This window comes from Malania oleifera, chromosome 7, assembly GCF_029873635.1.
Source record: "Malania oleifera isolate guangnan ecotype guangnan chromosome 7, ASM2987363v1, whole genome shotgun sequence".
In the NCBI taxonomy this organism is placed as follows: Eukaryota; Viridiplantae; Streptophyta; class Magnoliopsida; order Santalales; family Ximeniaceae; genus Malania; species Malania oleifera.
Window position 1 is genome coordinate 4,203,440 of NC_080423.1, and position 27,739 is coordinate 4,231,178.

Sequence of the window (27,739 nt, forward strand, 5' to 3'; positions counted from 1 at the left end):
AAGGATCTCCAGTTTTTAGTATCTGTCATGGGTATACCTACAAATTAGGATGATTGAAGTAATGGGAAGGACTCAAACTAGATGAAATCGTAGGAGGATTAGCCAGAGATAATAGGTTCGGATTTGGAAGGCTAGGTAGAGGAAGGGACTCATCAAGGTCAATATGACTCAAGAAATCAAAATAGTATGGTGTATGCAGACTCAAGAAGGTGACATTCAAAGACAAAGAATAGAGGTAAAGTAGGGGTATGGCATCAATATCCCTTTTGGGTACAAGAATAGCCCATAAAAGTACATTTGATAGCATGAGGATCAAAGTTATACATTCCTGGACTTAACGGACAAAGGACACACAACTAAATAAACTAGGAGGAAGTAAGAACAAAGGAGCCTTTCGAAAGATAACTGAATATGGGGTTTTACCACCAAGGATGATGACATTTTATTGATGAGAGAGCAAGCAGGGAACACCACATTACTCTAAAAAAGCTTTGAAGATATTCATTTGATACAATAGGGTACAAGTGAGTTCATAAAAATGTTTGCTTTTTCGCTCTGTGGCTTTATTTTTTTGTGGAGTGTAGGCACAAGAGTTAGTCATATAGGTAGTGAATTGGGTATAAAGTAACATACTCCTTAGCATCATCACTACAAAGTATTGACTAGTACATCGAAGTGAGTCCTTAGATGGGTAGAAGGTAAAAAAGATGTTAACCATCTTTCATTAAATATAACCAAGTCATCCTAGTAGTCATTGAAAAATTTAACAAAGTATTGTAACCCCAACTTTGATGTGACGCGACTAGGACCCTAGACATTTGGATAGACTAAAATGAAAGGGCTGACTGCCCATTTATTGACTTGGGAAGCAAAGGAAAGGTGATGGCGTTTTCCCAATTCGCAAGATTTGCTCTCAATATTAGACACAAAGCTCAAAGTAGGGCTAGCTGTTTTAACTTCTCCAATGAAGGATGACCAAGGCAACAATGTATCTGAAGTGGTGTAGTAGCAGCACTGCAAGCAATAAAAGGAGAGAGTGACTCAAAATAGTAAAGTTCATGAACCATACGTCCTGTGCCAATCATCTTCCTCTTTTTCAGATCCTAAGTAACAATAGAAATAGGAAAGAAGGTTGGAGCACAATTTAGTGATTTCATAATCTTACTAACAGACATGAGACCGAGGGGTGGTTTGAGGAATGTATTGTACAAAATAGAAGGAAGAGAGATTGAGGGAGTGGGATTTATTGCTTCGATTCCGTTAACTGTAGCCGTGGACCATCAGCAAGGGTGACTGGAGTTAGATTTTTAGAAATATTGGAAGGCACACATGACATGTAGACTGTAGGATCACCTTTCTGAGCAAAAGTTGCAATATGACAAGATGCTTGTTGAGATGCCTAATATTGTACGAACCTTGAATACTTATCCTCTAAGACAGTTATGGTACTCTGGATGAACAAGTAGATGAGGGAAGCATACTTTTTGGGATTTGTGGATTCCATCCAAACACACACAACCTTTGACTACCATAGCAAACCACAAACACATGACAAACAAGATAAACAACTGAACCAACCACAAACCAGCAAATATTACTGTTTTAGGCCTCAGCGAACTCAATAAACATTGACAAATAACTTTGGGCAGTACCAAAAAGCCGTTTCTGGAGTGCCATACATAAGCAACTAAAAAGGTGAGATCATCACCAAAAACTCTATAATATGTTTATAGAGGGATTTGAATAGTATAGTACCAACTCAGGCCAAAAACTTACCTGTATGAAGCTTCATGTGCCAGTGCATGGAGTCATGCCTGCCTGCCTTTGATCGGCGCCTAAGAGCAGTTCCGGTGATAGAATTTCAGTGATCAGCATGTTGCCAATGTCTGTGGGTGGGGTTGGTTTCGCAAAATCTAAAGGGATTTTTGCATTCCTGTCCAGGGAATTTCTTATGACTTCTGTAGTATTTAGCGGCTGTTGGCTGGTTTCAGGCCTATGGTAGTGCTGGCAATTCTCTACGATGGTCGACATGCAATGGATTTAGGGTTTCAGGCTTTGGTGTGATGGTGGCTCTGACAATCAGGATTAGGTCTCAAAACCATGCTCCAATATCAGTTGAAGAATTGGGTAAATTGGAAGGCCTAATCACAATGATTGGTCTCTTCCTATTACAATGACCATATTACCCTTACTAAATCATGTACTAACTCATGCTTACCAACACAACAATAACACAGCAGTAACACTGAGTAACTGCAGCAACTGGGCAACAGTTCTTTGTCCTTTATTCTTTAATTTGGAAAGCTAAAATTCCTTAAAAAATTAAGGCTTTTATTTCAGATTTCTATCCTTGAGAAAATCAATACCAGTGACTTGCTTTAGAAGTGAAGACCTAACAAGGTCCTATCTCCTAAAGTTTTTGTCTTTGCTTTATGAGTGAGGAGAATTGCTTGCACTTGTTTTAAGTTGTCCCTTCATGTGGTTCTTTGGAATAACTTGTTTGGGATTTTTGGCAAAAATTGGGTGCCTCTTCTTTGGAGAAATTATGCACTATTTTGCTTAGGGGGTTTAACGAGAGGAAAGAGACGAAAGCATTGGGGATTTGCACTGCTATTGCTATCATGTGGTGTGTTTGGTTGGAAAGATATGCTAGCGTCTTTAAAGGTGTGGCCACTTATATTAGCCTGCTTTGGAGCAGAGTGGTTTTCCTTGCATCTCTTTGGTGCTCAGCAAATGGCTTCTTTCATCATGTATATTTGGAAGACTTACAGTGGGATTGCTTGGTTTTACTTTATTAGAATTGTGTTGTGATTATTTTTTTTCTTGTCTAGTTGTTTTTCATTGTGTTACAAGAGGATACCTTGTTCTTCCTATTTTTATTTTCTTTTCTTTGTTGTACTCCTTTATCCTCTATGTAACTCTTTGTTTATTCAAAACAAAAATTCTTTAAGTTGAATATTGTACATCATGTATTTGATTATAAATGTATCTTATTTGATGTTTTTTTTTTTTTTGTATTTATGTGGCTTAGAGGTATGATGGTATTATTCTGTGTCCTTTTTACTTTTAGGAAAATATTGTTATCAAGGGAGAGTTGAATCTTTTATGTAAATGAAACATTCCTTTTATATTTCACTTTCTCACAGGCAGGTTAACTGAGCCATTATGTTCCTACAATTTAAGGATGTGCATTTCCATTCTTTGGAGGTGTAAGGCATAGCTAAAAATTGGACGCAATTATATAGAACAAACAGATTCTTCCATTCTTGATATCTAAAGATGATGGCATGCATAACATGAAATAGACTTATTTTGATACCTTTAAAATAAAAGGGATCATTTTCAATGCCATGTAAGATCCATTCCCCAACTTCTTTTTTTGTTCCATATGTAATAACTTTATACTTTTGAATGTTGGAGCAGGTGCTTCTCATTGATCAGTCTGAACGCTTTGTTTTTAAACCGTTGCTATATGAGCTTCTGTCAGGAGGTATGTGGTTTTAGGAATGGAGCTGTTGTTGCTCTGCTAATTTATAGTAATAATTTAGCATCATCATGCTGATTCTAGTACTAAATTTTTATGCAGAAGTTGATACATGGGAAATAGCTCCACGTTTCTCAGACTTGCTGGAAAACACCAGCATTCAATTTTTCCAAGATAGGGTAAAATTTTTGCATCCCTGTGATCATTTTGGAGTGAGTCGGCCAGAGTATAGTTCTGGAGGAACTATTTATCTTGAAAGCGGCCTCCAAATAGAATATGACTGGTATATTTTTTGTCACCTTCATCAAACTTGTGATTGTTCTTATTTGAGAGTGCAAAATTTCCTGAGAGTTTGATAGTTGTATATCTGTTCTGGCTTCATATTTTCTTGATTTAGCTACTCAAATAGATGGGAGTGTATGTGATATTTGGTTCTCTAGATTAGCATTTAAGAATTGTGAGTAGTTTTGCTTTAATGCAAACTCAAACAGTGCTGCTGATTTTACTTCCATATTTTCCCCTGGGCAGCTAGGTTGGTTCTTGCTTTGGGAGCTGAAGCTAAACTTGACCTCATACCAGGAGCAGCTGAGTTAGCAGTGCCATTCTCCACCCTGGAGGATGCATATGTGAGTATTTGATTAGGGGAATGAACAGAGTTCCAATGATGTGCTAATTCTCTCAACTGCCTTTACATGTTGGTTTTTATGTCTTGCAGAAGGTTGAGAAGAAGCTAAGAGCATTGGAGCACAAGTATTTTGGTAAGGACTCCCTGATTCGTGTGGCTGTTGTTGGTTGTGGTTACTCTGGAGTTGAGTTGGCTGCGACAATATCAGAGAGACTGCAGGAGAGAGGCATAGTGCAAGCAATTAATGTGGATACCACAATCTGCCCAACTGCCCCACCTGGCAATAGAGAAGCTGCTTTAAAAGTAAGGAATCATGATTTTTGGATTCTCCAATATGTTTCTCAATTTGGTGGAACAACGAAGAACAATTTTTGGATCTGCACTAGGTCGAATGAGCTTGTGATTTTTTTGTTTTTGTTTTTGTGTGTGTTGGGGGGGGTGGGGGGTGGGAAGGGATGTTGGCTTTTGAATTTTTGAATGTGTTAAAAATTCATACGTCATATTGGATAGGTTGAGAAATGGCCCTAAATACTTTTTAACATATTTTGTTAGTTCTGTAGTCTCTGGTAACTGTTAGATTTTTGAATGTCCTTTAATGTCTTGTGTGTGGAGTTCTGTTATGGTGCTAATGGAATTGAGTGTGCAAGTACCGAGGACGATTACTCCTTGCTCAGCTATGAGATATCAAAGAATAACTAGGCAACGCAAATCTGACCATGGGTTAGACTGAAATGGATAGTTATTTTTTTTATTATATAATAATTTTAGACACATATTTCCTATATCGTGTAAAATGAGTGGCTTCAAACATTTGGCTAACATTGAGACTACTTGGACCTTATTTGAATCATGTGGATACTATTGTTGATCATATTTTACATACTAGTATTGATTAATTTTCCATGCTCTTTAGAGCCAAATTAACTTGTGAAGTGCAATACTTGGCCTGAATAAAAATGTGGCACCCAGTGCTCAAGCCTCCAAAGCCATTGGGATCTTTTCCCCGCGGGGGGGGGGGGGGGGGAGCGTGGAGCATTATGTAGCATTCTTACCCCCATACTTGGAGAGACTGTCTCTGTCATTTGAACCTCTGAGTCTCTGACCTTCAGGTTTGGATGTAATGCCCTACTCTTGAGCCATGGCTTGCTTTCAATACCTGGGCTGTATACTGAATCAATTTAAGTATGAAGAGCTAACGAGCATTCTATTATTTGAAGTGATGGGGTCATGCTAAGTCTTTTTATGAATCTTTTTCAGGAGAAATAGGATCCCAATGGATTATAGAGAGGAAGGGAAAAAGACAAAATATGAGGTGGAGTTGGACCTTCCCTTGCATCTTGATGAAGAAAATGGACATTAAGAAGAGGCAGGATCTTTGGTTTTAAATGCTAGAGTTTGGAGAATATATGCTGCTCATTTCTTTCTTTTATTTTCTCTCGAATTTTTTTCAAGATCTCACAAAATATCTTTCAGATTTTCCCATTATTTTTAGCTTTGAGTCCACATATCTCCCACTGCAACATCTCTAAGAAAAATTTCTTGAGAATGTCCTTATTGACAGGGATATTTAACAGACTGGATACCCCATAAATAGATATAAACTTGAACTGGAAGTCCTCGTAAACTTTTCCATTCATCCTGTTTATCCCTTCTTATCTTTCTTGGTTTCAAATGATGGACCTTTACTGCATTGGGATTACCTAGTAGTCATTAGCATTGGGATTACGGAGAGAGGGTCTGTTCTCCACTATTTAGCCAATGTTCAGATTTTAAACTTTGAAAGGAAATACTCAGGATGCTAAAATGGCTCTCTTTGAGAAATCTCTTTTTTGAAACAAACCTCGGAGAAAATGGTTTCAAAGTTTCATGAGCTACTGTTGAAGTATTGTGAAATTGGAAGATTCAATCACAACGATAGGTCTCTTGTATTTATAATATATGTCGAAGTACATAACAATGACCATAAAACCCTTGACGACTCATGCTTACTAACATAACAGTAAAACATATTAATAATGCTAATCACAATGATAGGTGTCTTCCACGTGCACCTTTGAGGCATCACAAGATTCGAATTACTACATCCTAGTGAATTGTTCTCAAAGTCAAGAAACGGCTCACAATACTTGCTGCAAAACCAGTTGAGTCACTGTGAGATAATTCAACTTTCCTACAAGTCTTTGAGACCATCCAGGGTTGGGCAACAAATCACCCATATTTAGCTCCAACTTACTTCCAGGATCCATGTGATCTAGACCAAAACCGTTCATGTATGAGACATGGATACTTCTATACCAAAAGTATTTCAATGGCCCCAAATATTTGGTTTGTAACTTAGTCTGGGCCCAGGACACCTCATCATCACTTGGAATCACAATATTATCCACATACACAATAAGCATAATCCTACTATACGGGAGTATGATGATAAAATATAGAGTGGTCTACCACATGCTGCTGGAGGCCTAAGTCAAGTACTACAACACTGAATTGAACAACCAAAATGCTGTGGGAAACTGCTTTAGATTATACAATGATTGTCAATAGAAGGCCATAAATTATGCCTTGTTAATAGCTATTAATCTAGGGTCTAGGCTGTATATACTTTCATAAATAGGAGAGGAGATTTAGTTTACCGTGTATAGCTTCCTAAATCACTCTATGTAAATTAGCTGGCTTACCATATATAGCTTCCTAAGATCACTTTGTGTAATTAACATGTACAGATTTAAGTTTCCTTGTATAACTGGCAGTCTTGCCTATGTAAGGAAAGACCTTCTCAAAAGAGAGGACAATTCGAACCATTCTGTTATGGTATCAGAGTCATTCTTTAAGAAATCTCAGTTCTAGTTTTCTCTGTCATAGCCTCAGTACTTATGGAAAAGTCAGATAATGTTTCTGTCAGATTCACTGGCAAAAATTATGCTGCTTGGGAGTTTCAATTGGAGACCTTAAGGGTAAAGAGCTGTGGGGACATATAGATGGCAGCAGCGAAGGGGAATCTATTGCGGAAAGGTCTGTGGCCAACAAGGCAGCTTGGGATGCCAAAGATATCAAATCATGTCCTGGATTCTTGGTTCTATGGAGCCACATCTGATTCTTTCTCTGCGTCCTCATAGGTCTGCAAAGGCTATGTGGAATTATCTCAAGCAAGTCTATAACCAAGACAACAATGCTAGGCGCTTCCAGCTTGAGTTGGCCATTGCTAACTATACTCAAGGGGATCTATCAGTTCAAGACTACTACTTTGGTTTTCTGATTTTGTGGAATGATTATTCTGACCTTGCTACAGCCGCAGTCTCTGCAGAAGGATTGGAGGCAGGATTGGCGACAGTACAACACACACAAAACCAGCCAAAGAGACCGATTTCTAATGAAATTGAGGCCTGACTTTGAATTTATTCGTGCCTCTTTAGTAAATAGAGATCCTGTTCCGACTTTGGAGGCCTGTTTTGGAGAACTCTTGCGTGAGGAACAAAGCCTCAATACTCAGAATATTATGGAGCAGTCTTGTGTTGCTTCTAATACTGTCTTAGTTGCCTATGCTGCTCATGGCAAGGGGAAGGGTCATGACATGAGCACAACACAGTGCTATAGTTGCAAGAAATATGACCATATTGCCCCTAACTGTCAGAAATTTTGTAATTACTGCAAGCAGCCAGGGCACATTATTAAGGACTGTACTATTCGTCCTTCACGCTCCAACAAGGTCTATCATGCTGTTGTTACTGGTGACTTACAGCCAGCTATGCCTGCTGCTACTGCTGCAACGTCTTCTGTTGCTTTACAGCCTCCAACACCTTTGCTAACTCGAGAAACGGTGCAAGAAATGATTTTGATTGCATTTTCAGCATTGGGTCTTCAAGGTACTGGTTCTTCATCTCCCTCTTGGATCTTAGACTCGGGTGCTTCTAATCATATGACTAATTCTCTCCATGGTTTAAGTAATGTCAGAGAATATTGTGGCTCTTCACATATTCAAACGGTCAATGGTAGTGCTCTACCCCATTGTGGCAGTTGGTGATGCATATTCTTCCTTTAAGGATGTTCTTGTATCACCTAATCTCTCTGTGAATTTAGTTCCTGTTGGCCAGCTTGTGGATCAAAATTATGATGTACATTTTACTCATGTTGGTTGTGTTGTGCAGGATCAGATGTTAGGGCAGTTGATAGCGAAGGGGCCTAAGCATGGACGTCTTTTCTTTACAACTACCTATTCCACGAAGCTTACCTTCTTTCTCTGTACTGTCTTTACTTTGTAATAAGTCTAGAGTGTCAAATGAAGTCTGGCATAAGCGCCTTGGTCATCATAATTCTAGGGTTCTATCTTATTTGTTGAAATCTGGTCTATTGAATAATAAAGAGCATTCTTCTTCCACTATGTTTCCTGATTGTGCAACTTGTAAACTTGGCAAAAGTAAGACTTTACCCTTTCCTTATGAAGGAAGTAGAGCCACCCGCAGTTTTGAGATCATTCATAGTGATGTCAGGGGTATTAGCCCTATTATTTCTCATGGCCAATGCAAATATTTTGTGACATTTATCAATGACTACAGCAGATATACATGGGTGTATTTCTTGCGGCACAAATCAGAAGTTTTTCAAATGTTCAAACTGTTCTTAGCCCTTGTTGACACTCAATTTTCAGCTGCTGTTAAAATACTTCAGTTCGACTTGGGTGGGAAATATATGTCTCATAAGTTCCAATCTTTCTTGCAATCTAAAGGTATTATCTCTCAACATTCTTGTCCATATACTCCACAACAAAATTGAGTAGCTGAATGAAAGAATCGTCATCTTTTAGATGTTGTCCGAACCATGCTCATTGAGTCTTCGGTTCCTCCTACGTTTTGGGTAGAAGCATTTACCACAGCAACCTTTCTTATAAATAGACTTCCTTCCCAAGTTTTGGATTTTGTGTCTCCATATTTCAGGCTTTATCATCATAATCCTACCTATACAAATCTTCACATTTTTGGGTGTGTATGCTTTATGCATCTTCCCCCACTAGATAGAAACAAGCTTTCTGCCCAATCCATCCATTGTGCCTTCTTGGGATATAGTGTCACACAAAAGGGTTATTTATGCTATGATCCAAACTCTAATTGGGTTCGTGTTTCAAGGAATGTGCTCTTTTTTGAAAATCAATGGTTCTTTCCTATGTCTTCCTCACCGGAGTCTTCTGTTGTTTTTTTGTCTTCCTTCTTTTGCTTTCCTATGTCTTTCATCCAGGCATGGTATACCAGCGAAGACCTCCAGTGCTGCCCCCTTCTGCTCCTGTCTTGCCATCTGCTCCTTTGCGTCGCTCCTCTAGAGTATCTGGTCCTCCTGACCATTATGGATTCCCGTCACGTATGACAGGTACTACTACTTCTGCATTGTCTGCCACTCTATCTTCTATTGCTATTCCTACTGGTTGCTCACAGGCAGTCAAAGAGAAATGCTGGCAGCAGGCCATGCAGGAGGAACTATGTGCTCTTGAGGCTAATAAGACCTGGGAAGAGGTGGATTGTCCTGCAGGTGTGACTCCACTTGGATGTAAGTGGGTCTATTCTATTAAGGTTAAGTCTGATGGTAGTTTGGATAGGTATAAAGCCCGCTTAGTAGCTTTTGGAAATAATCAAGAATATGGAGTAAATTATGAGGAAACTTTTGCTCCGGTGGCCAAAATGACTACCGTCCGCACAATTTTGGCTATTGCCGCTTCTCAAAATTGGGGTTTGCACCAAATGGATGTGAAGAACGCCTTTCTTCTTCATGAGGATCTCAAGGAAGATGTTTATATGCGTCCTCCTGCAGGTTTACTTTCCACCCCTACTTCGGCAGTGTGCAAGTTGCGTCACTCCTTGTATGGTCTCAAACAGGCCCCTCGTGCATGGTATGAGAAATTTACTTCTACCCTACTCAAGTTTGCTTTTCTCAAAAGCAAGTATGATGCATCTTTGTTTCTTTGCAAAACTGAGATTGATGTTGTTATTCTCTTGGTGTATGTTTGCGACATAATCATCATGGCTACTGATTCGGTTATGATCTCCCAATTAAAGCAGTATTTACAGGACTCTTTTCACACGAAGGATCTGGAATCTCTTACGTATTTTAAAAGGCCGTACCTAGTGCACAAGGCTCCCACTTTGAGTGGGGTCTGGGAGAGGTGGATGTCGGCAAGCCTTACCCCCATTTTTGGAGAGGCCGCTCCCAAGTCTCGAACTCGAGACCACTCGTACTGAGGTGGAGGCACTTGCCATCACACCAATGGTGGCTGCTGCTGGTCTCGGGGACTCTACCCCTTTTGATACTCCCATGGAACTTAATCTCAAGCTGCGCAAAGAAGAGGGTGACTTGTTATCAGACTTTGTAGCCTATCGTATGCTCGTTGGCAGCTTGGTATATCTTACAATTACTAGACCTGATATTTCTTATGCAGTCCAACTGGTTAGTCAATTCATGGCTTCTCCTCGGCACCTTCATATGGCTGCAGTTTGACGAATCAATCGCTATGTCCATGGCACAGCTTTGCGGGGACTTTTCTAACCTTCCGGTACTTCACTTGATCTTGTAGTATATAGTGATGCTGATTATGCCAGGTGTAGTGACACTTGACGCTCTACTATGGGTTGGTGTATGTTTCTTGGTCTGACTTTTATTTCTTGGAAAAGCAAGAAAAAGGATTGTGTTTCTAAGTCCTCTAGTGAGTCCGAATATAGGGCCATGTCACAAGCTTGCATTGAGATACATTGGCTCCGAGGGCTATTGGCTGAACTTGGCTTCTCTCCAGGTGGACCTACTTCTCTTCTCTTCATGCGGATAATACTAGCGCCATTCACATTTCAGCCAATTCCATCTTCTATGAATGCACTAAACATATCAAGGTTGATTGCCACTTCATCCGTGAGGCGTTTGAAGCTCAGACTATCTCTCTTCCTCATGTGTCTAGCAATCTTCAAGTGGCAAATATTTTCACCAAGGCACTCACATGGCAATAACATAATTTCTTACAAATAAATTGATGCTTATGGTTAACCCGCATCAATTTGAGGGGGGATGTCAATAGAAGGCCATAAATTATGCCTTGTTAATAGCTATTAATCTAGGCTGTATATACTTTCATAAATAGGAGAGGAGATTTAGCTTACCATGTGTAGCTTCCTAAATTCACTCTATGTAAATTAGATGGCTTACCATATATAGCTTCCTATGATCACTCTGTGTAATTAATGTGTACATATTTAAGTTTCCTTGTATAACTGGCAGTCTTGCCTATACAATGAAAGACCTTCTCAAAAGAGAGGACAATTCGAACCATTCTGTTATGGTATCGGAGCCATTCTTTAAGAAATTTTTGTCCTAGTTTTCTCAGTCATAGCCTCAGTACTTATGGAGAAGTCAGATAATGTTTTTGTCAGATTCACTGGCAAAAATTATGTTGCTTGGCAGTTTCAAGTGGAGACCTTTCTCAAGGGTAAAGAGCTGTGGGGACAATTCGATCCATTCTGTTAATGATGTCTAAGACAACATGTTAAGCTCGACTCCCCTTGGGCATCAAACCCACATGATTGCTCCATATAGATTCCCTCTTGAAGATCACCATGTAGGAAGGTATTCTTGACATCTAATTGATGCAGAGGCTAGTGATGAGTAGTGGTTAAGGAGATGAAAAGGCATATTGAGCAAGTTTGGCTGCCAGGGAGAATGTGTATGAATAATCCAAACCATACACTTGGGTATATCCTTTAGCAGCAAGGTGGGTCTTCAAACAAGCCATAGAACCATTAGGATTGACTTTCACAGTGTACACTTATTGATAACCAACCACATACTTATCAAGAGGAAAATGTACCAATTCCCAAGTATCATTATCCTTTCGTGCATGCATCTCTTTAACCATTGTAGTCCTCCATCGACAATGGGCTAAGGCTTTAGAAATAGATTTAGATAGAGAAGATAGAGTACTAACAAAACAATAATATGAGTTTGACAAGAAATCATAGCAAATGAAGTTAGAGGGTCGATGGTGTGTACATGTGCATTTACCTTTCTAGACAACAATGGGAAGATTGACATCTTGGGAAATGGGATCATTTGTCAGTGAAACCAAAGGCATAGCAGCAGAAGTTGGAGGGAATTTCGTCCATTGAGTTGCTAACTTGCTGTTATGCATACACCTACAAATTAGGATCATCAAGGCAACAAGACAAACTCAAACTACTTGACGATGCTGCTGGATAAATGGGTAGAGATAATAAGCTAGATTCAAGAAGACTAGGCAAAGGAAGGGACTCATCAAGGAAAGAAGCACTCAAGGACTCAGAAATAGTATGGTAGAGACTGAAAGAGGGTAACATCAGTGGAGACAAAAAAAAAAAAAAAAATGTAGAGTGGGACTATAATAACGATACCCCTTTTGAGTACATTAGTAGCCCAAAGCACTTTAGGAACATGCATCTATTAAAGTAAGGTAGTGGTGACTTCAATAATATGTCTATTTTCCCTCTTTGCAATCCCATTTTGTTGTGGAGTGTGGGCTCAAGATGGCTTAAGATAAATACTTGACTTGGTCATATAAGTAGTGAAATTCTCCTTTGCATTATCACTATGAAGTATTTGAATGGGCAAGTCAATTCGAGTTTTATTTTAGAACAAAAGAAACAAAAAATATGAAATAACTCAGAACGATATTTATTAAATAAATCCAAGTCTTGCTTGAATAATCGTCAATAAAAGTTATGAAAATATTGGAAACCCAACTTGGACACTACCCAACTAGGACCTCAAACATTAGAATAGACTAACATGAAAGGGCTTACTGCCCATTTATTGACTCAGGACGCAAATGGAACACGATGATGCTTTCCTCACACTCAAGATTAGACGTAGAACTCGAAGTAGGAACCAATGTTTTTTTTAACTTTCTAATGAAGGATGACCGTGGGACAATGGATTTGGAGTGTAGCACTAGTAGTGTAGTTGATAGAAGGGGATAGTGACTCAAAGTGGCAAATTCCATCAGCCTGATGTCCTCCCCCAGTCATCTTCAAATCTCGAATGACAATAGAATCGAAAAAGAATGAATAATTCATGGATTCTGTAATCTTGCTAGCTAACATAAGATAGAAAGGAAACTTGAGAATATACGAAACAAAAGGGGGAAAAATAGAAGAAGTGGGATTTATTGTCTCTGTTCCCTTAGCAGAAGTTGTGCTCATGAACAAGGCAAACATGAGTTAAGCTTTTAATTTGGAGAGTGGAGAAAACTTTGTTCTACTAGTCATATAATCAGTAGCAAAATCTTTAATCCAAGGGCTAATGCGAGAAATTTTGGAGGACAGGCAAGCTGTAGGGTTGAGCAAGAGATGCAATGGGAAGAGAAGCTTGCTGGGTTGGAATACTCTTCCTTTGACCTAGATACAGTACATTGCACCCCACTCCACTCTAAAAGTGTGGAATCTATGGTGGCTGCCCATCACGAGCCGAGCTTGTTCAGGGCATTATGCTTGCTTGTGACCGCTTGTCTTATGCGTTTGGGATGGGTTTCTATCATGTAAATACTAGTGTAGGTTTATTTTCTAGTAGTTGTTTCTCTGTATGCCAAATAAGGTAGTATGACTCCTTGGTCACTTTGATGTTTCCTGGTGCTAGGATGAGAATTGCATGTAAAGCTCTTTAGGAGAGGGTGAGTGTTCATCAATCTTGTAAAACTCACTAGCTATTGTCAACGTGTTTAGCCTACTTGCCTCCCTCGCTAAACACACCATGTTAACGGAGGTGTTGTTAATGAATTACGTTGCTTCAATGTTTACTGCTTGCTTGCCGTTGCTTTCATAATTGCTTACTGCTTCTGCTGATATTTGATTGAACGATAATGAAAGTGTTTCGTGGATGAATTGTGGTAAATGATAGGCAGACTAGTTAAGCAAGAGTGCTTTAGCTAGCACCGCATGACTCTTTCACAAAAGTGTGAAAATAGTTAGCTCGTGACGCCTGGTGTTAGAGCTCGGTGAATTTCTACATGAATTCAGTTACCTTCGTTGTGGGAATGAGAAAGCTTTGGTAAATGACCATGGCACCGACCAATGCTGAGAGAATCAACGTGGTGGAAGCATAGGCTGAGACGATAGCCAACGATTTGGCCATAGAGATGGCCCAACTGAGGGGACTTGTCGATGAAGTGATAGAATCACAAAAGCATCAAACAAGTTTGATAGGTGAGATGTTAGAGGACTTTCACCATACTGTGGAAACTTTGCAATCTCGGATAGCTGATCCAGATGCAAAGATGAATCTGATAGTTCTTGCTATGGGAAACTCCAACATTTCGGGAGTTAGCAAGACCAAGGTACCAGAACCCAGAACATATGGGGGTGCTCGTGATGCCAAGGAGTTGGGGAACTTCTTGTTTGATATGGAGCAGTACTTTCATGCTGAGAGGACGGCCTCATAACAGGTAAAAATGGATACTGCGACCATGTACTTGGTTGGTGACGCCAAAATGTGGTGGCGTACTAAGTACACTGAAATTGAAAATGGAAGTTGTGTAATGGATAGTTGACCAAACTTGAAGAGAGAGCTCAAGACCCAATTCTTTCCTGAGAATGTGGAGTACAATGCTAGGAAGAAGCTAAGAGACCTCAAGCATATTGGGTCAATTAGGGATTTATGCTTTGATGTTGGATATCAAGGACATGTCGGAGAAGGACAAATTGTTTTATTTTCTTGAGGGGTTGAAGCCGTGGGCAAGATTTGAACTTCATAGGCAAAGAGTTCAAGACTTGTCTACCGCACAAGCTACCGCAGAACGCTTGATTGACTACGTTGGTGATAGCCCCGCTTCGTCCAAAGAGTTTGGTGGAGGGGGAAGCAGTGAAAGGTCTTTCAAGAAGGGCAAATCCTAAAATGGGGGAGCCGACTACAATGCATTAACCTTAAAGGAAGCTTGATCATCTTGAGGGTTTAACACACCCAATGGAAAGGGTAAAATTTCATATTACTTGTGTCAAGGCCCTCATAGAGTTTTTGAGTGTCCTCACAAAGCAACACTTAATGCCTTACAGGCTTCCACTGCGGAGCAGGTAGTGGAAAGTGATGGGGAAGAGGATACCCCGAGGATGGGTGCAATGCGGCAGGTGAACGCATTGGAAAAGCAAGCAAAAACACCGAAAGTTACACAAGCAAAAGGATTGATGTTTGTGGACTTGAGGATCAATGGGAAGAGTATCCGTGCTATGGTGGATATTGGGGCTACTTATAATTTTGTTTCGCATCCGGAAGCATGGAGACTAAAGTTCTCATTGGAGAAGGATACTAGACGCATGAAAACAGTTAATTCTGTAGCCAAGCCTACTCTAGGAGTAGCCAAGTGAGTGATTGTAAAGCTTGGGTAGTGGGAAGGTCATGCGAATTTCATAGCGGTGCCATTGGATGACTTTCCAGTCATTTTGGGAATGGAGATCCTGAGGGGGACGAAGGCAGTGCTGATGCCTTCTACTGGTTCACTGTGTTTGATGGGAGATCACCCTTGCATGGCGTAAGCCATTGCAACGAAAGGAGACGATGGGAAGTTCCTTTCAGCCATGCAACTCAAGAAGGGATTAAGAAAGGGTGAGTAGACATGTCTAGCCATGGTGGTGGTAGATGAAGAAGTAGGCCAAGAGATGGTGCATACGACCATCCAAGCAATGTTAGATGAGTACAAGGAGGTGATGCTAGATAAGCTGCCTCACAAATTGCCTCCATGAACGGGTTGTGGAGCATGAGATCGAGTTGTTGCCAGGAGTGAAACCACCTGTTAAAGGGCCATATCGTATTGGCACCTCCAGAGTTAGCAGAGTTGAGGAAACAACTTGATGAGTTGTTGGGAGCGGGATATGTTTGCCATTCCAAAGCACCTTTCGGAGCATTGGTGTTGTTTTAGAAGAAACATGATGGGAGCATGTGGATGTGTGTAGACTACTGCTCGCTCAACAAGGTGACAGTGCACAAGTATCCTACTTCGTTGATTGCAGAATTGTTGGATTAGTTAAGTCATGCCAAGTACTTCACTAAACTTGACTTGAGGTTAGGTTACTATCAGGTAAGGATTGCTGATGGGGATGGTCCGAAGACTACTTGTGTGACGCAGTATGGGGCGTATGAATTCTTGGTGATGCCATTCGGGTTGACGAATGCGCTTGCAACATTTAGTACCTTGATGAACTAGGTATTTTGGGAGTACGTCGACAAGTTTGTTGTGGTGTACTTGGATGTTATTGTTGTCTACAGTTCCACTTTGGAGGAACATGAAGAGCATCTACGGAAGGTGTTTGACAGGCTAAGGGAGAACAATCTGTATGTGTAGAAAGAGAAGTGCTCTTTCGCTCAGCGGAACATCAAATTCTACTGAAGAAGGGTCATGGGTGGAACTGGACTGAGAAGTGTTAGGGAGCCTTTGATGACTTGAAGGATGCCATGATGAGAGATCCAGTACTTGCTCTTCCGGATGTCATGAAATCCTTCGAGGTACAGACAGATGCATCAAACTTCACCCTTGGAGGAGTCTTGTTACATAAGGGACATCCTATTGCGTATGAGAACCGTAAGCTTAGTGAAGTAGAGCGGAAGTACACAACTCAAGAGAAGGAGATGCTAGCGGTGATACACTATCTCTGCGTGTGGAGGTATTACTTACTTGGGTCAAGGTTTGTGGTGGAAACAGATAACTCGGGAGTTAGCCATTTCTTCCTACAATCGAAATTGACACCCAAGCAGGGCTGATGGCAGGAATTCTTGGCAGAATTTGATTTCTCCTTTGAGTACAAGGTGGGGCTTTTGAACCAAGTTGCGGATGCAGGAAGGCCGAGCTGGCAGCCTTGTAGATGGTAGCGCGCTTGAATGGAGTACTGTTACCACGACGATGCGCGAGCACATCAAAGATAACTTGGCCAAAGATCCAATTGTGCAGAACCTAATGAAGCTGACCGAAGAGGGGAAAACACAACAATTCTGGATGGAAGACTGATTTCCGATGACCCATGGTAGCCGGATCTTTGTGCCACGAGCTGGTGATTTGAGGAAGACACTGCTGAGAGTGTCATGATAACATGTGGGCTGGACAGCCAGGATGGTAGTGCACTTGGGCCTTACTGAAGCAGAGGTATTATTGGCCGCACATGCTTGATGACGTGGTTGATTATACCCAAACTTGTCTCACTTGCCAATAAGACAAGGTGGAGCAGAGGAAGATTGCAGGGCTGTTGGAGGCCCTACCAGTATCGTCCAAACTGTGGGAAAGTGTCTCAGTGGACTTCATCACCAACTTGCCTAGAGTGGGAGATGCAGGGTCTATACATGTAGTTATAGACAGGTTTTCGAAGTATGGTACGTTTATACCCACACCAAAGTACTGTTCGGCAAAGGAGACGGTACAATTGTTTTTCACGAATATTGTGAAATATTGGGGTGTTCCCCAATACATTGTTAGTGATCGAGACTCAAGATTCACCCGCAACTTCTGGACAAAACTTTTCAGAATCCTTGATTCATAACTTGAAAACTCTTCGAGTTACCATCCATAGACAGATGGACAGACGGAGAGATTCAATGTGCTACTAGAAGAGTACTTGCGCCACTTCGTCAATGCCAACCAGAAGAATTGGGTGCAACTACTTGACGTGGCTCAGTTCTGTTTCAACGCCCAAAAGAGCTCAACAACTAACAAGAGCCCTTTTGAGCTTGTTACAGGCCAGCAGCCATTGTTATCTCACACAGTGGATGAGCCGTACACAGGAAAGAGTCTTAGGGTGTACATCTTTACTAGAGAATGGAGACAGAATGCTGAGATTGCCTAAGCCTACCTAGAGAAAGCTTCTAAGCGGATGAAGAAGTGGGCAGATCAAGGGAGAAGACCGCAACACTTCAACGTAGGTGACTTGGTGCTTGTTAAGCTCAATCCTGAACAGATTAGGTCACTATGAGGACGAGATAGGAGACTACTTTGCAAATATGAAGAACTAGTCCCCATCTTGGCCAATGTCGGGAAGGCCTCTTACAAGATCAACCCCTTGACTTGGACAAAAGTGCATCCTGTGTTTTACGTCAGCTGCCTCAAGCTGTTCAACGTCGACTCCGACGATCCGAGCAGAAGTCAGTCAAATAGAGCAGAGTTGAAGACAGTGCAACCTGACAGACGTGAAGTTGAAGATATCCTTGTAGACAAAGAGTTCATATCCTCAAGGAAGAAGCAACAAGAGTTCTTAGTGAAGTGGAAAGGACTTGGTGATGAAGAAATCAGCTGGATTTCTGCAGAAGGTATGCAACCATTCATGGACAAAGTTGAAGTGTACCTAGCGTCAAAGTCTATGAGGACGTCAACTGCATAAGTGGGGAAGCGTCACGAGCCGAGCTTGTTCAGGGCATTATGCTTTCCTGTGACCACTTGTCTCGTGCGTTTGGGATGAGTTTCCATCATGTAAATACTAGTGTAGGTTTATTTTCTAGTAGTTTTTTCTCTGTATGCCAAATAAGGCAGTATGACTCCTCGGTCACTTTGTTGTTTCCTGGTACCAGGGTGAGAATTGCATGTAAAGCTCTTTAGGGGAGGGTGAGTGTTCATCAATCTTGTAAAACTCACTAACTATTGTTAGCATGTTTAGCCTACTTGCCTCCCTCGCTAAACACACCATGTTAACGGAGGTGGTGTTAATGAATTACGTTGCTTCAATGTTTATTGCTTGCTTGCCACTGCTTTCATAATTGCTTACTACTTCCGTTGATATTTGATTAAATGATAATGAAAGTGTTTCATGGATGAATTGTGGTAAACGATAGGTTGACTAGTTAAGAAAAAGTGCTTTAGCTAGCGCCGCACGACCCTTTCACAAAGGTGTGAAAATAGTCGGTCCATGACACTTGGCGATGCATTGCGGTTTGCGGTGAAGATCCTAATATTGCTCACTTGTATGACCTCCTCATCCAAGTGATCACACTTGTGAGTGGGGCCTTTGCCATGTCCATCCCGTCCACCATGACCACTTGAGCCGCCTCGAGAACTTCTATGACTGCCAGAATCACCTGTATAGTGAAAGCAGTCTTCTTAATAGCTAGAGGTTGAAATAGCTAAAGTAAAGGTTGAGTAATGTGTATCAAAGAAGCACGAAGACCACATGGATAAACATTTGCAAAGGGTGGCAACTCTGCACTACCCCAAGGATCTAGAATTGAATAGCCTCACACTTGGGTTCCAAACCCACTAGGATTCAAAGAATGTCATCTGCATTCCTTTCTATTGCATCTCACAAACATCGACAGTTAGGGTTGCATGCATGACGTTAAGTTCCTTATGGATACACTTCATCTCTACAATGTACTATGTGTCTCGCGTCTCCCTCTTGTAATTGAAAGTACTCCATGGATAAATTGTACATACGTGTAATCTTATTGGAATGAGTTTGACATAATCCCAAATCCCAAATCTCCTTGCGTTCATTCATATGCATGCACATCCATGCAATACGGGGTTTTATTGAGTTTCAAAAAAGGGGACAATCAGTGCATGTTCCTGAATCTATATTTCTTTCCTTTTGGATTGGAATAAGTGTTTTGATTTACCTAAGCCTGTAAAAGAGATCTTGACAGACTTAGACCACTGCACATAATTCTTCCCATTCAACATTTCAATTGTTATCTGTGGCAATGATGAAGGAAAAAATGCTTTTTAGATTCATGGACTCCATCCCAATTCTCACAAAAGATACCAACAAGAAACATGGTTAACAGCTGGAACAACCGCAAACAAGGTGGGAAATGATGAAGGAAACATATGTTTGGGATTCACAGACCCTGACCTAACGCTCACAAAAGAGACCAACAATAAACTAGGTTAACAGACGGAACCACCACTAACAAGGTGAACAACTAAAACTACCACAAACGAGTCACAAAAAAACTAGCATAACACTGCCATAGCCCCAAGAAACTAACACACGAGTACTGCACAGCCCCAAGAGATAACGGATGACACTAATGGTACCAAACAACCATTACAAGTGCCATGAGTGAAAGACAGGTTGGATCTTTGAATAGAAGACATGACCAAAAACTTGATATTATGGTGTGGAAGTATTTAAGACACTTTAGAAGAAATTGGAGCAAAAAAGGGGCTTGAACCACCCCTCGCATGCCGGCGTGTGGGCTTCCTCCGGTGATGAAATTTCACAGCCCTATAGATTGGCAGATTCTCTGGCTAAATATGGGGTTGGTTTTGCAAAATCTGAAGGGGTTGAGATTCTAAAAGGGCAGGGACGACGAGGAATTTTTTGGGCTACTGCTATGTTTTTCAGCGACTTCTGGACTTGTTTCTGATCTCAAATTGTGCAGATGATCCTCCTATAGTGCAGGTTTGCATAGGATTGTTAGGTTTAGGGTTTGGTTTGGTGACAGCAATAGGTCTCTCCAGCTATTTTAATATTTGTCAGGTACATAATGATGACCATAATAGCCCTGCTAACTCACACTTACTAGCATAACAAATAGCACTTGTTATTAATGCTAAATGACCAAAAGAATCAGTAATAGTTACTTTCTAATATCATAGAAAAATTAGTTTCAAAGATGGGATGAATGCCACCGAATCTTATGAATGTGGATTTCAGTGTGGATGCATTATGCTTCATGATTGGAAAGATTATTGAACCTTACAACACTTGATAACCATGATGAGTATCATCAATGGCATAGACCCTGCAGACATTCTGCAATATATCATCTACATGGAAACATCAAACTTGCACAATGATGAAGTCTATCCAAAGGACATCTTCTTAGAAATTTACAAGTTCATTGTAGACTTTCATGATCAATATTCTTGGGAAGAACTGAAACCTGACAACCCAACTACAGGGTACACTTGAGAGCTTACCCAAGGCCCGAGAAAAATGTCCCACGACAAATGGTCTTTGTGGATGAAGGTCATCTAACTGTAGCCACTGACCATGACCAAAAAAATTCTTTTGACAAGATTCTCTTTCAGTCAAGGGGAATAGTAAAAGTAGTAAAAATAAAATAAAATAATAATGACGTCATGCAGGCGTCTTATCAATCTCTCATCTATTCCTGCTAAAGCTTTAAGCTCTGTATGGGTGGTGCGTAGCCTTTATTAGTGATGCAAGGGAATAAAGTAAAGAAACATATTGGTTTTAGTAGACTTTACGAATTTGTATTGTGGCTTGGAGTCCATTAGAGCCCCTATAAATACACTGTATGGGGCAAGAAGTCTACATCTCTCGCATCATTTCTATTTTGGAGGAATACGCACCCTCGTGCCATTTCTATTTCTATTTTGATACTATCCTCTTGAGTCTTGTTTTCTTTCTCTTTAGTACTTCCTCCTTTGTGATTGGGAACCTGGTAGCAGCAAGACTCTAATGGATTTGAATTTTTCTTTGATGTCAAACTTTGTGTGTCAGAAGAGAGAGATAGAGAGAGGAGAAGAAGAAGAAAAAGAAGGGAGGGAGGGGGGAAGGCAAAAATATGGGGAGAGAGAAGCAGGGATGGACGTTTCTGATTCAATTCAAATTGCATGACTGAACATACAATAGACACATACATGATACTTGAACACCCTATAGTTTAAGTCAAAACACATATTTACAAAACAACTCTTACCTACATAACTGAAAATTTCAAAATTGCCAGATGGACAGTTTTCATATTACTAAATAATTCTCAACTTCCTGGACCTACACCTGAAATAGGTGTGCTGAATGAGGGCCTAAGTGGCCATCCTGCAATCTCCATTAAACTCTGTTTGATTAGCATTGTGCTACAATTTCATTTTTATGGCAATTATTGTAGTACTGTAGTGGGTTAGTGAAGCAATCTTCTTTATGTTTTTGTTGTTTTTGTCTTTTTTATCTCCTTTTTTGGTTCTATTTTCTTCCAGGAGGATGTTTTGTCCTCTTCTATTTATCTATCTTCTTCTCTCAATGAATTTTCTTTTTCAATTGAAATGAAAAAAATATACTGCGGTGTTGCACTTGGTAATTAGTTTTTAAATTGCTCCACAGTTATGTCTTTAGAGTATTTTCGGACTTTACATTTTGAAACCTGCTTTTTCCACTTTTCTATTTGTGAAGAAGCAAGATGTGAGACATCATGGACAGTTGCCAGCTCTACCACCAAGTAGGCTCAGAAAAATTATGCTATATTTGTTAATCAGGATTTTGTATATTTGTTGCCTGTTTGGCTTCTGATGGAATTAAGCAGACAGAAAAATGCTTTCATTCTCACCTTTTTCCTAGCACTGGTTCTACTCCTTTCACATGATGGGTTCTAAGCACCTTTTGTGCATGATGTTGGTGGCAATTTGATATTGCTTTGTGCATGTTTATTGTTTTTCTTAAGAAAACAAAGATAATTTTCCTCTTAGTTATATGATTCTACACGGAATAATCTAATTACTTGATATTACACTCATTTTTTTTTTTTTTCTGTGTTGCTTTGGCTAGGTTCTTCAATCGCGGAATGTTCAGCTTCTGTTGGGTTACTTCGTTCGTTGTATAAGAAAAGAAGGTGCATCTGAAACTTCAGAGAACGCAACAGATGCTCAGGCAGTCCAGGACATTGCAGCAGGGCATGGTCCTGGAAGACTTCTTTTGGAACTTCAGCCTTCTGAAAGGGGCTTACAAAGTCAAATTCTAGAAGCAGATTTAGTGTTATGGACAGTTGGATCTAAACCTTTGCTCCCAGAAGTTGAACCTTGTGAAAAGCCCAATGACCTTCCCCTTAATGCCAGGGGACAAGCAGAAACAGATGAAACTCTTCGTGTCAAGGGCCATCCCCGCATATTTGCAGTTGGTGATTCCTCTGCTTTCAGGGATTCCAATGGAAGGCTTCTCCCAGCTACCGCACAGGTGTTATAAAAACATATTTTTTGTTACTCACATTAATCAATTTTAATTTTTGTGTTCTTTTAGGAAATTCACTTGATCTATAATCCAAGTACATATTTTCCCAAATTGATTTGTGAGAGCATATATGGTTCCACCTACCAGGTTGCTTTTCAGCAGGCGGACTTTGCTGGTTGGAATCTATGGGCTGCAATCAATGATCGACCTTTATTGCCTTTTAAGTAGGAAATCTTCTCATTCTTTGTTTGATTTACTAATAAATTTAACTCCACTTATAAATAACTGCTATGTAATTTTTTTGTGATTTGAGTGGAAAACAATGGCGATTATTTTTTCGGAATTAGTTTCCTGTTTACAACTACAAGATTGCCTTAATAATGCACTTCCAAGTGGCAGCAATGTTTTCTTGCTACTCTTTTTTCTGTTCCAGTTTAATATGGTTTGATGCCTCGTACATCTGCTATTTTCATGTCTTATTATTACATGGGCGTCTACTTTGCTCCTTGTTTCTTGTTCTTGTTCTTCTCCCTCTCTCTCAAAAAAGGAAATTCCTTTTATTTAACTAATTTTGGTGCTCCTACTTTCCTTGGAATTATTTTTAAATTTTAATTTGTAGGAGTGAAAATCTATTATGCAAGTATAATGATCCAACCTGACAATGAACAAAGTTTGGAGTCCTTCCTGTGTCCGGAGAGAATGAACCGTCAAAGATTTTATTGTGTTATTTCTTTTAATATTTTTGAGTAAAAATATTCCATGAATACTAATTAACTATGTATGTTCTTGGTAATGCATCTGCTTCAATAGATATGATAAAATGCCAATATGGCTAAACCATTTCTTTAATTTGAAGGATTTATTCATTTTTATTTTTTAAATAAATTTTTTAGAAGTTTTTTAGGCATTATCAGCAGATATGTGTCCTTTGTATATGAGATGAGACTTGTTCATATTTGTTCCTGCATTGTTCTTTTTCTTGGAGTATGTGGAATAATTTGTTTAAAAGTGAGAATTGGGTTTGTCGTCCTTTGGACGAATTTTGTGCTGATCACTTTAGGTGGTATTTCTCATCAGTTAAAAAAAAGGAAAAATATTATGGTTCATTTGGTTTGTGGAATAGCTATTGTTTGGAATAAGATGGAATATAGTGAAAATTTACGGTTCATTTGGTTTGTTTATTACTTTAATACTTCCCATAATTTGGTTTGGAGCTGAGTTGTTTTTCTTGCTTCCCTTTAGTGCTCTACATATTATTATTTTAAAGGCATCTCTTTAATGGTTTTACCCACATGCAGAGAGACTGGAATCATTAGTGGTGTTTGGTGGATTCTTTTTCTTTTTGTTTTGTTTGCTTGAGCTGTTGAAGGATGCATCGTCTTCTATGATGTATCTCTCTGTTTTTTTTTTTTCTTTCATCCTAATAAAATTCTTTGTTTTTCCATGTTAGATTACTACTTTACCTAAAAACTTAAGCTGTTAGTTTGTGAGCCAACAATGCATATCAAACTTTAATACTCCTCTGCATGTGGAGAGATAACACACTCTAAGTAACACCCATTACAGGGAGTAGAATATTTTTTAAAAAACTACAATAAACATGGGCAATGAGGCTAGAACCCAGAACCTCCTGGTAATTAGCTCCACTACCATGTTAGATTACCACTTAAAAGCTTAAGCTGTTAGCTTGTGGGCTAACAATGTATATCAAGCTTTTTATTATCAAAAATAAAAAAATGTATATCGAGCTTTAACAATCCAAAAAAAAAAAGGATGATATGAAATGTCAGCTCATTGCATAAGGCTCTTGCTTATTTTTAGGCAAGCTATACCTCTGATCCACTCATTTGTACCATCCTTGAATCGGGTGCAATACATACATATATCAGAGATCAACCTTGAATCTAAATGGGTCATATTTCATATGATTGCATGTTCAGAATCTTATTTTGTTCCTTGTTTTTGTTTTGTTTTTATTTTTTTTGGGTGATCATTCGCCCCCCTTCTTTTTATCCAGCCTTTCCTTTTTAAAAAATCAAAGTTGGGCTGGATGGCAAACTCTCTCTTTTTTTTTTTTTTAAGTAAAAGCTACATTTAAATAAATTGGTGGAGATTTAAAGTAGGAATTCCTGGATTTTAAAAGTGAAGGGCTAGCTTTTATAGTTATTGATTCTTATATTCCATTAATGTCCTCAATCATTTTTAAGAAATAAGATCTTGCCCATACACTTCTTAATATTGTTCTACACTCCAAAAATAATATGTCCATGATAATAAGTAATTTAAAATACTTTATCTGAGTTATAGCAATTTTCCAAACACCAAGGAGCAACTTGTTTTGTTGGGTAGCTCATGTTTCAACAGGGGGTCTGAACAATGTTAATAGTAACTCAAATCAGCTCCTTTTCACCAGGACCTTTTAAAAAGCCACAAGGGGCCAAATGAAGCCTTTGTTTTCTCTATTAGGGAACAGATTTGTGAGTGGTGTGCTACCTTTTATATATGGTGTATATTCTGGTTAGCATCTCTAATTTTGTACCATGGCTAAATGCTTGGAATTTGTCAGTCTACTTCATTCAATATGGCATCCCTCTTCCTTCCCCTACCAATTGCAAACTTTGTAGAATTATGTAATGCTTCTATTTTCTTTATAAAAATGTCCATGGCTCAAGGCTCCTAATATCTGTGCCTTTTTGTAGTATCCTTACCACTGTATTTTGGTTCCTGTCAGCTAATAAGAAAACTGATCAGCTAGCATGACCTGTACATGCTGCATTGCATTTAGTGGCATTTCTTCTTCTTCTTCACCTCACGCTCAACAGTTGCGTAACTTTGCTCATAAATTTTCATTATGCAATAGGTTAGTTATTATCGAAAGACCCATTTGTACTGTTAGTGATAGCAATCTTGTCCTCACATTGTTATTGGCTATGATATTATCTCACTATTTTACCAATGCTTCCTGAAACATACTTGCCTCAGGTCAAGTTTTGAGGAAAATTCAATGCTACTTGTCCTGACCATCTGAAATTTGATGTTAGGTATCAAAATTTAGGTGAGATGATGACTCTCGGGAGAAATGATGCTGCTATTTCACCAAGTTTCATTGAGGGGCTAACCTTGGAGGGGCCTCTTGGTCATACTGGTATAGCTATCCGTCCCTTAATGCGTTTATGCATTGTTTTCTCTATTGCCCCACGAAAGCATTTGTTCTTTATTCTTGCAGCAAGGAAGATAGCATACTTGATCAGGTTACCAACAGATGAGCATCGGCTTAAAGTTGGGATCAGTTGGCTTACAAAGTCTGCTGTAGATTCAGTTGCATCTCTACACAGCACCATAACCAAGGTTCTTTCAGGCTCTTGAAGCATTTTGCTGCTCCTGCGGACCAGATGCAGGTCTGCCTCCACATATGTTTGATGCATTTGCTAATTGAAACTTTCATGAATTCCAAAAAGAAATATGCTTCCTACTAGTGGATGAATTTAATTATATTTGCCATGATTTATTTGGAGAATTGCCAGAGAAGGGACCATCGCGATTCCTTGAGGACTTTATATTATTACTACAATGATGATTTCTCCTTGCATTTCTTGTTGGGAAAATGTTGATGTCAATTTGCCTTTATTTAATCAACCTAATGGCTTGGAAGTGCCCTTCTCAGCGATGATCTTATGGACATGGGAACTGTTGTAGAATTGGCAATTATGTTGGCTTTTTCTCATTAGTTGATCCAAAAGTAGATTGATTCAAAAAAATTCTGATAGATATTATCTACCGTCTTAAATATATGATTTCATTTATTTCATTGTATTGATGTTGAAAAGCACAATGAGAACGAAAGAGAGCCATGACACCGTGTGGATTTGTGCCTGACATTCAGACCGACTGAAGTAAGAAACAAAACCGAATACAGAAAGCAAAAGAATTGTTAAGAAGCTCACAAATGTTTTTGACTTTTTGCTAATATTATCATACATATATATTATTTTTGCCGGTGATCCATGTGCGTAACTACATTAGTCCTGCTTTTGAGAGTCTAGAATTTAGATCCTAGATTTGGGTTTATGTGGTTTTGGAGGAATTGTAGGACATCTAAGACCACAAATTCAGATTTAGACCTTGAAATCTATGTTTACAAACACTTAATAGTTCTTAAGATGGCCTCTAGTTGATAATTTGTAAATGTGAATTATTTCTTATTGCATTTTTACGCATTGATTAATCTTGTTGCCAAAGAGCTTGAAATTTGTTTTTAACATAATTGAAATGTAAGAACTTATTTTTCCAAATGCAACTCGAGAGGGAGGTAATTTACGTTATTTGAAGATGATTTGATAATGTCTAGTTTGCGAAATATTTATTCTTAAAAATAAGATGGAATACAATGAGAACATGATAAAAATTATATGGAGCTTTAATAGTTTAGAGAGAGCTTTCATGTATGGAATATGATCGTTGCAGGCATTCTTATAGTAAATTTAGGAAAAGTTATTCAATGTATATTTCAAGTTATGGGTTCCAAACAAATTTGCATTACAGTGCATTTATATATATATATATATATAAATTAGCAATTTTTTCTATTACAACCATTGTGATTCTTAATAATAAGTATTGCAAGGAACCATTTGAAACCTAAGTAAATAAAGAAGAGGGGGAGAATATGCAAACCTTGTTTATAGTCGTAAAGGTTTCTCCAGCTTACATCCATTCTCACAACATTTACTTGCTTTGGATTTTATCTTTCAATAA

At 39.2% G+C, this 27,739-nt stretch overlaps 1 protein-coding gene across 2 annotated transcripts in view; it reads left to right on the forward strand.

Moving 5' to 3' along the window:
* LOC131160634 (alternative NAD(P)H-ubiquinone oxidoreductase C1, chloroplastic/mitochondrial) overlaps positions 1–26,589 on the forward strand; it is a 40,133-nt gene extending 13,544 nt beyond the window's left edge. For both annotated transcript variants that reach the window (XM_058116482.1, XM_058116483.1), the window contains exons 4-11: positions 3,424–3,490; positions 3,587–3,767; positions 4,017–4,110; positions 4,200–4,412; positions 22,586–22,990; positions 23,132–23,208; positions 26,026–26,129; positions 26,211–26,589. In XM_058116482.1, coding sequence (XP_057972465.1) covers positions 3,424–3,490; positions 3,587–3,767; positions 4,017–4,110; positions 4,200–4,412; positions 22,586–22,990; positions 23,132–23,208; positions 26,026–26,129; positions 26,211–26,350 — 1,281 coding nt within the window. In that variant the 3' untranslated portion in view covers positions 26,351–26,589. The remainder of the gene's footprint in view (positions 1–3,423; positions 3,491–3,586; positions 3,768–4,016; positions 4,111–4,199; positions 4,413–22,585; positions 22,991–23,131; positions 23,209–26,025; positions 26,130–26,210) is intronic.
* The last annotated feature ends 1,150 nt before the right edge of the window (positions 26,590–27,739 follow it).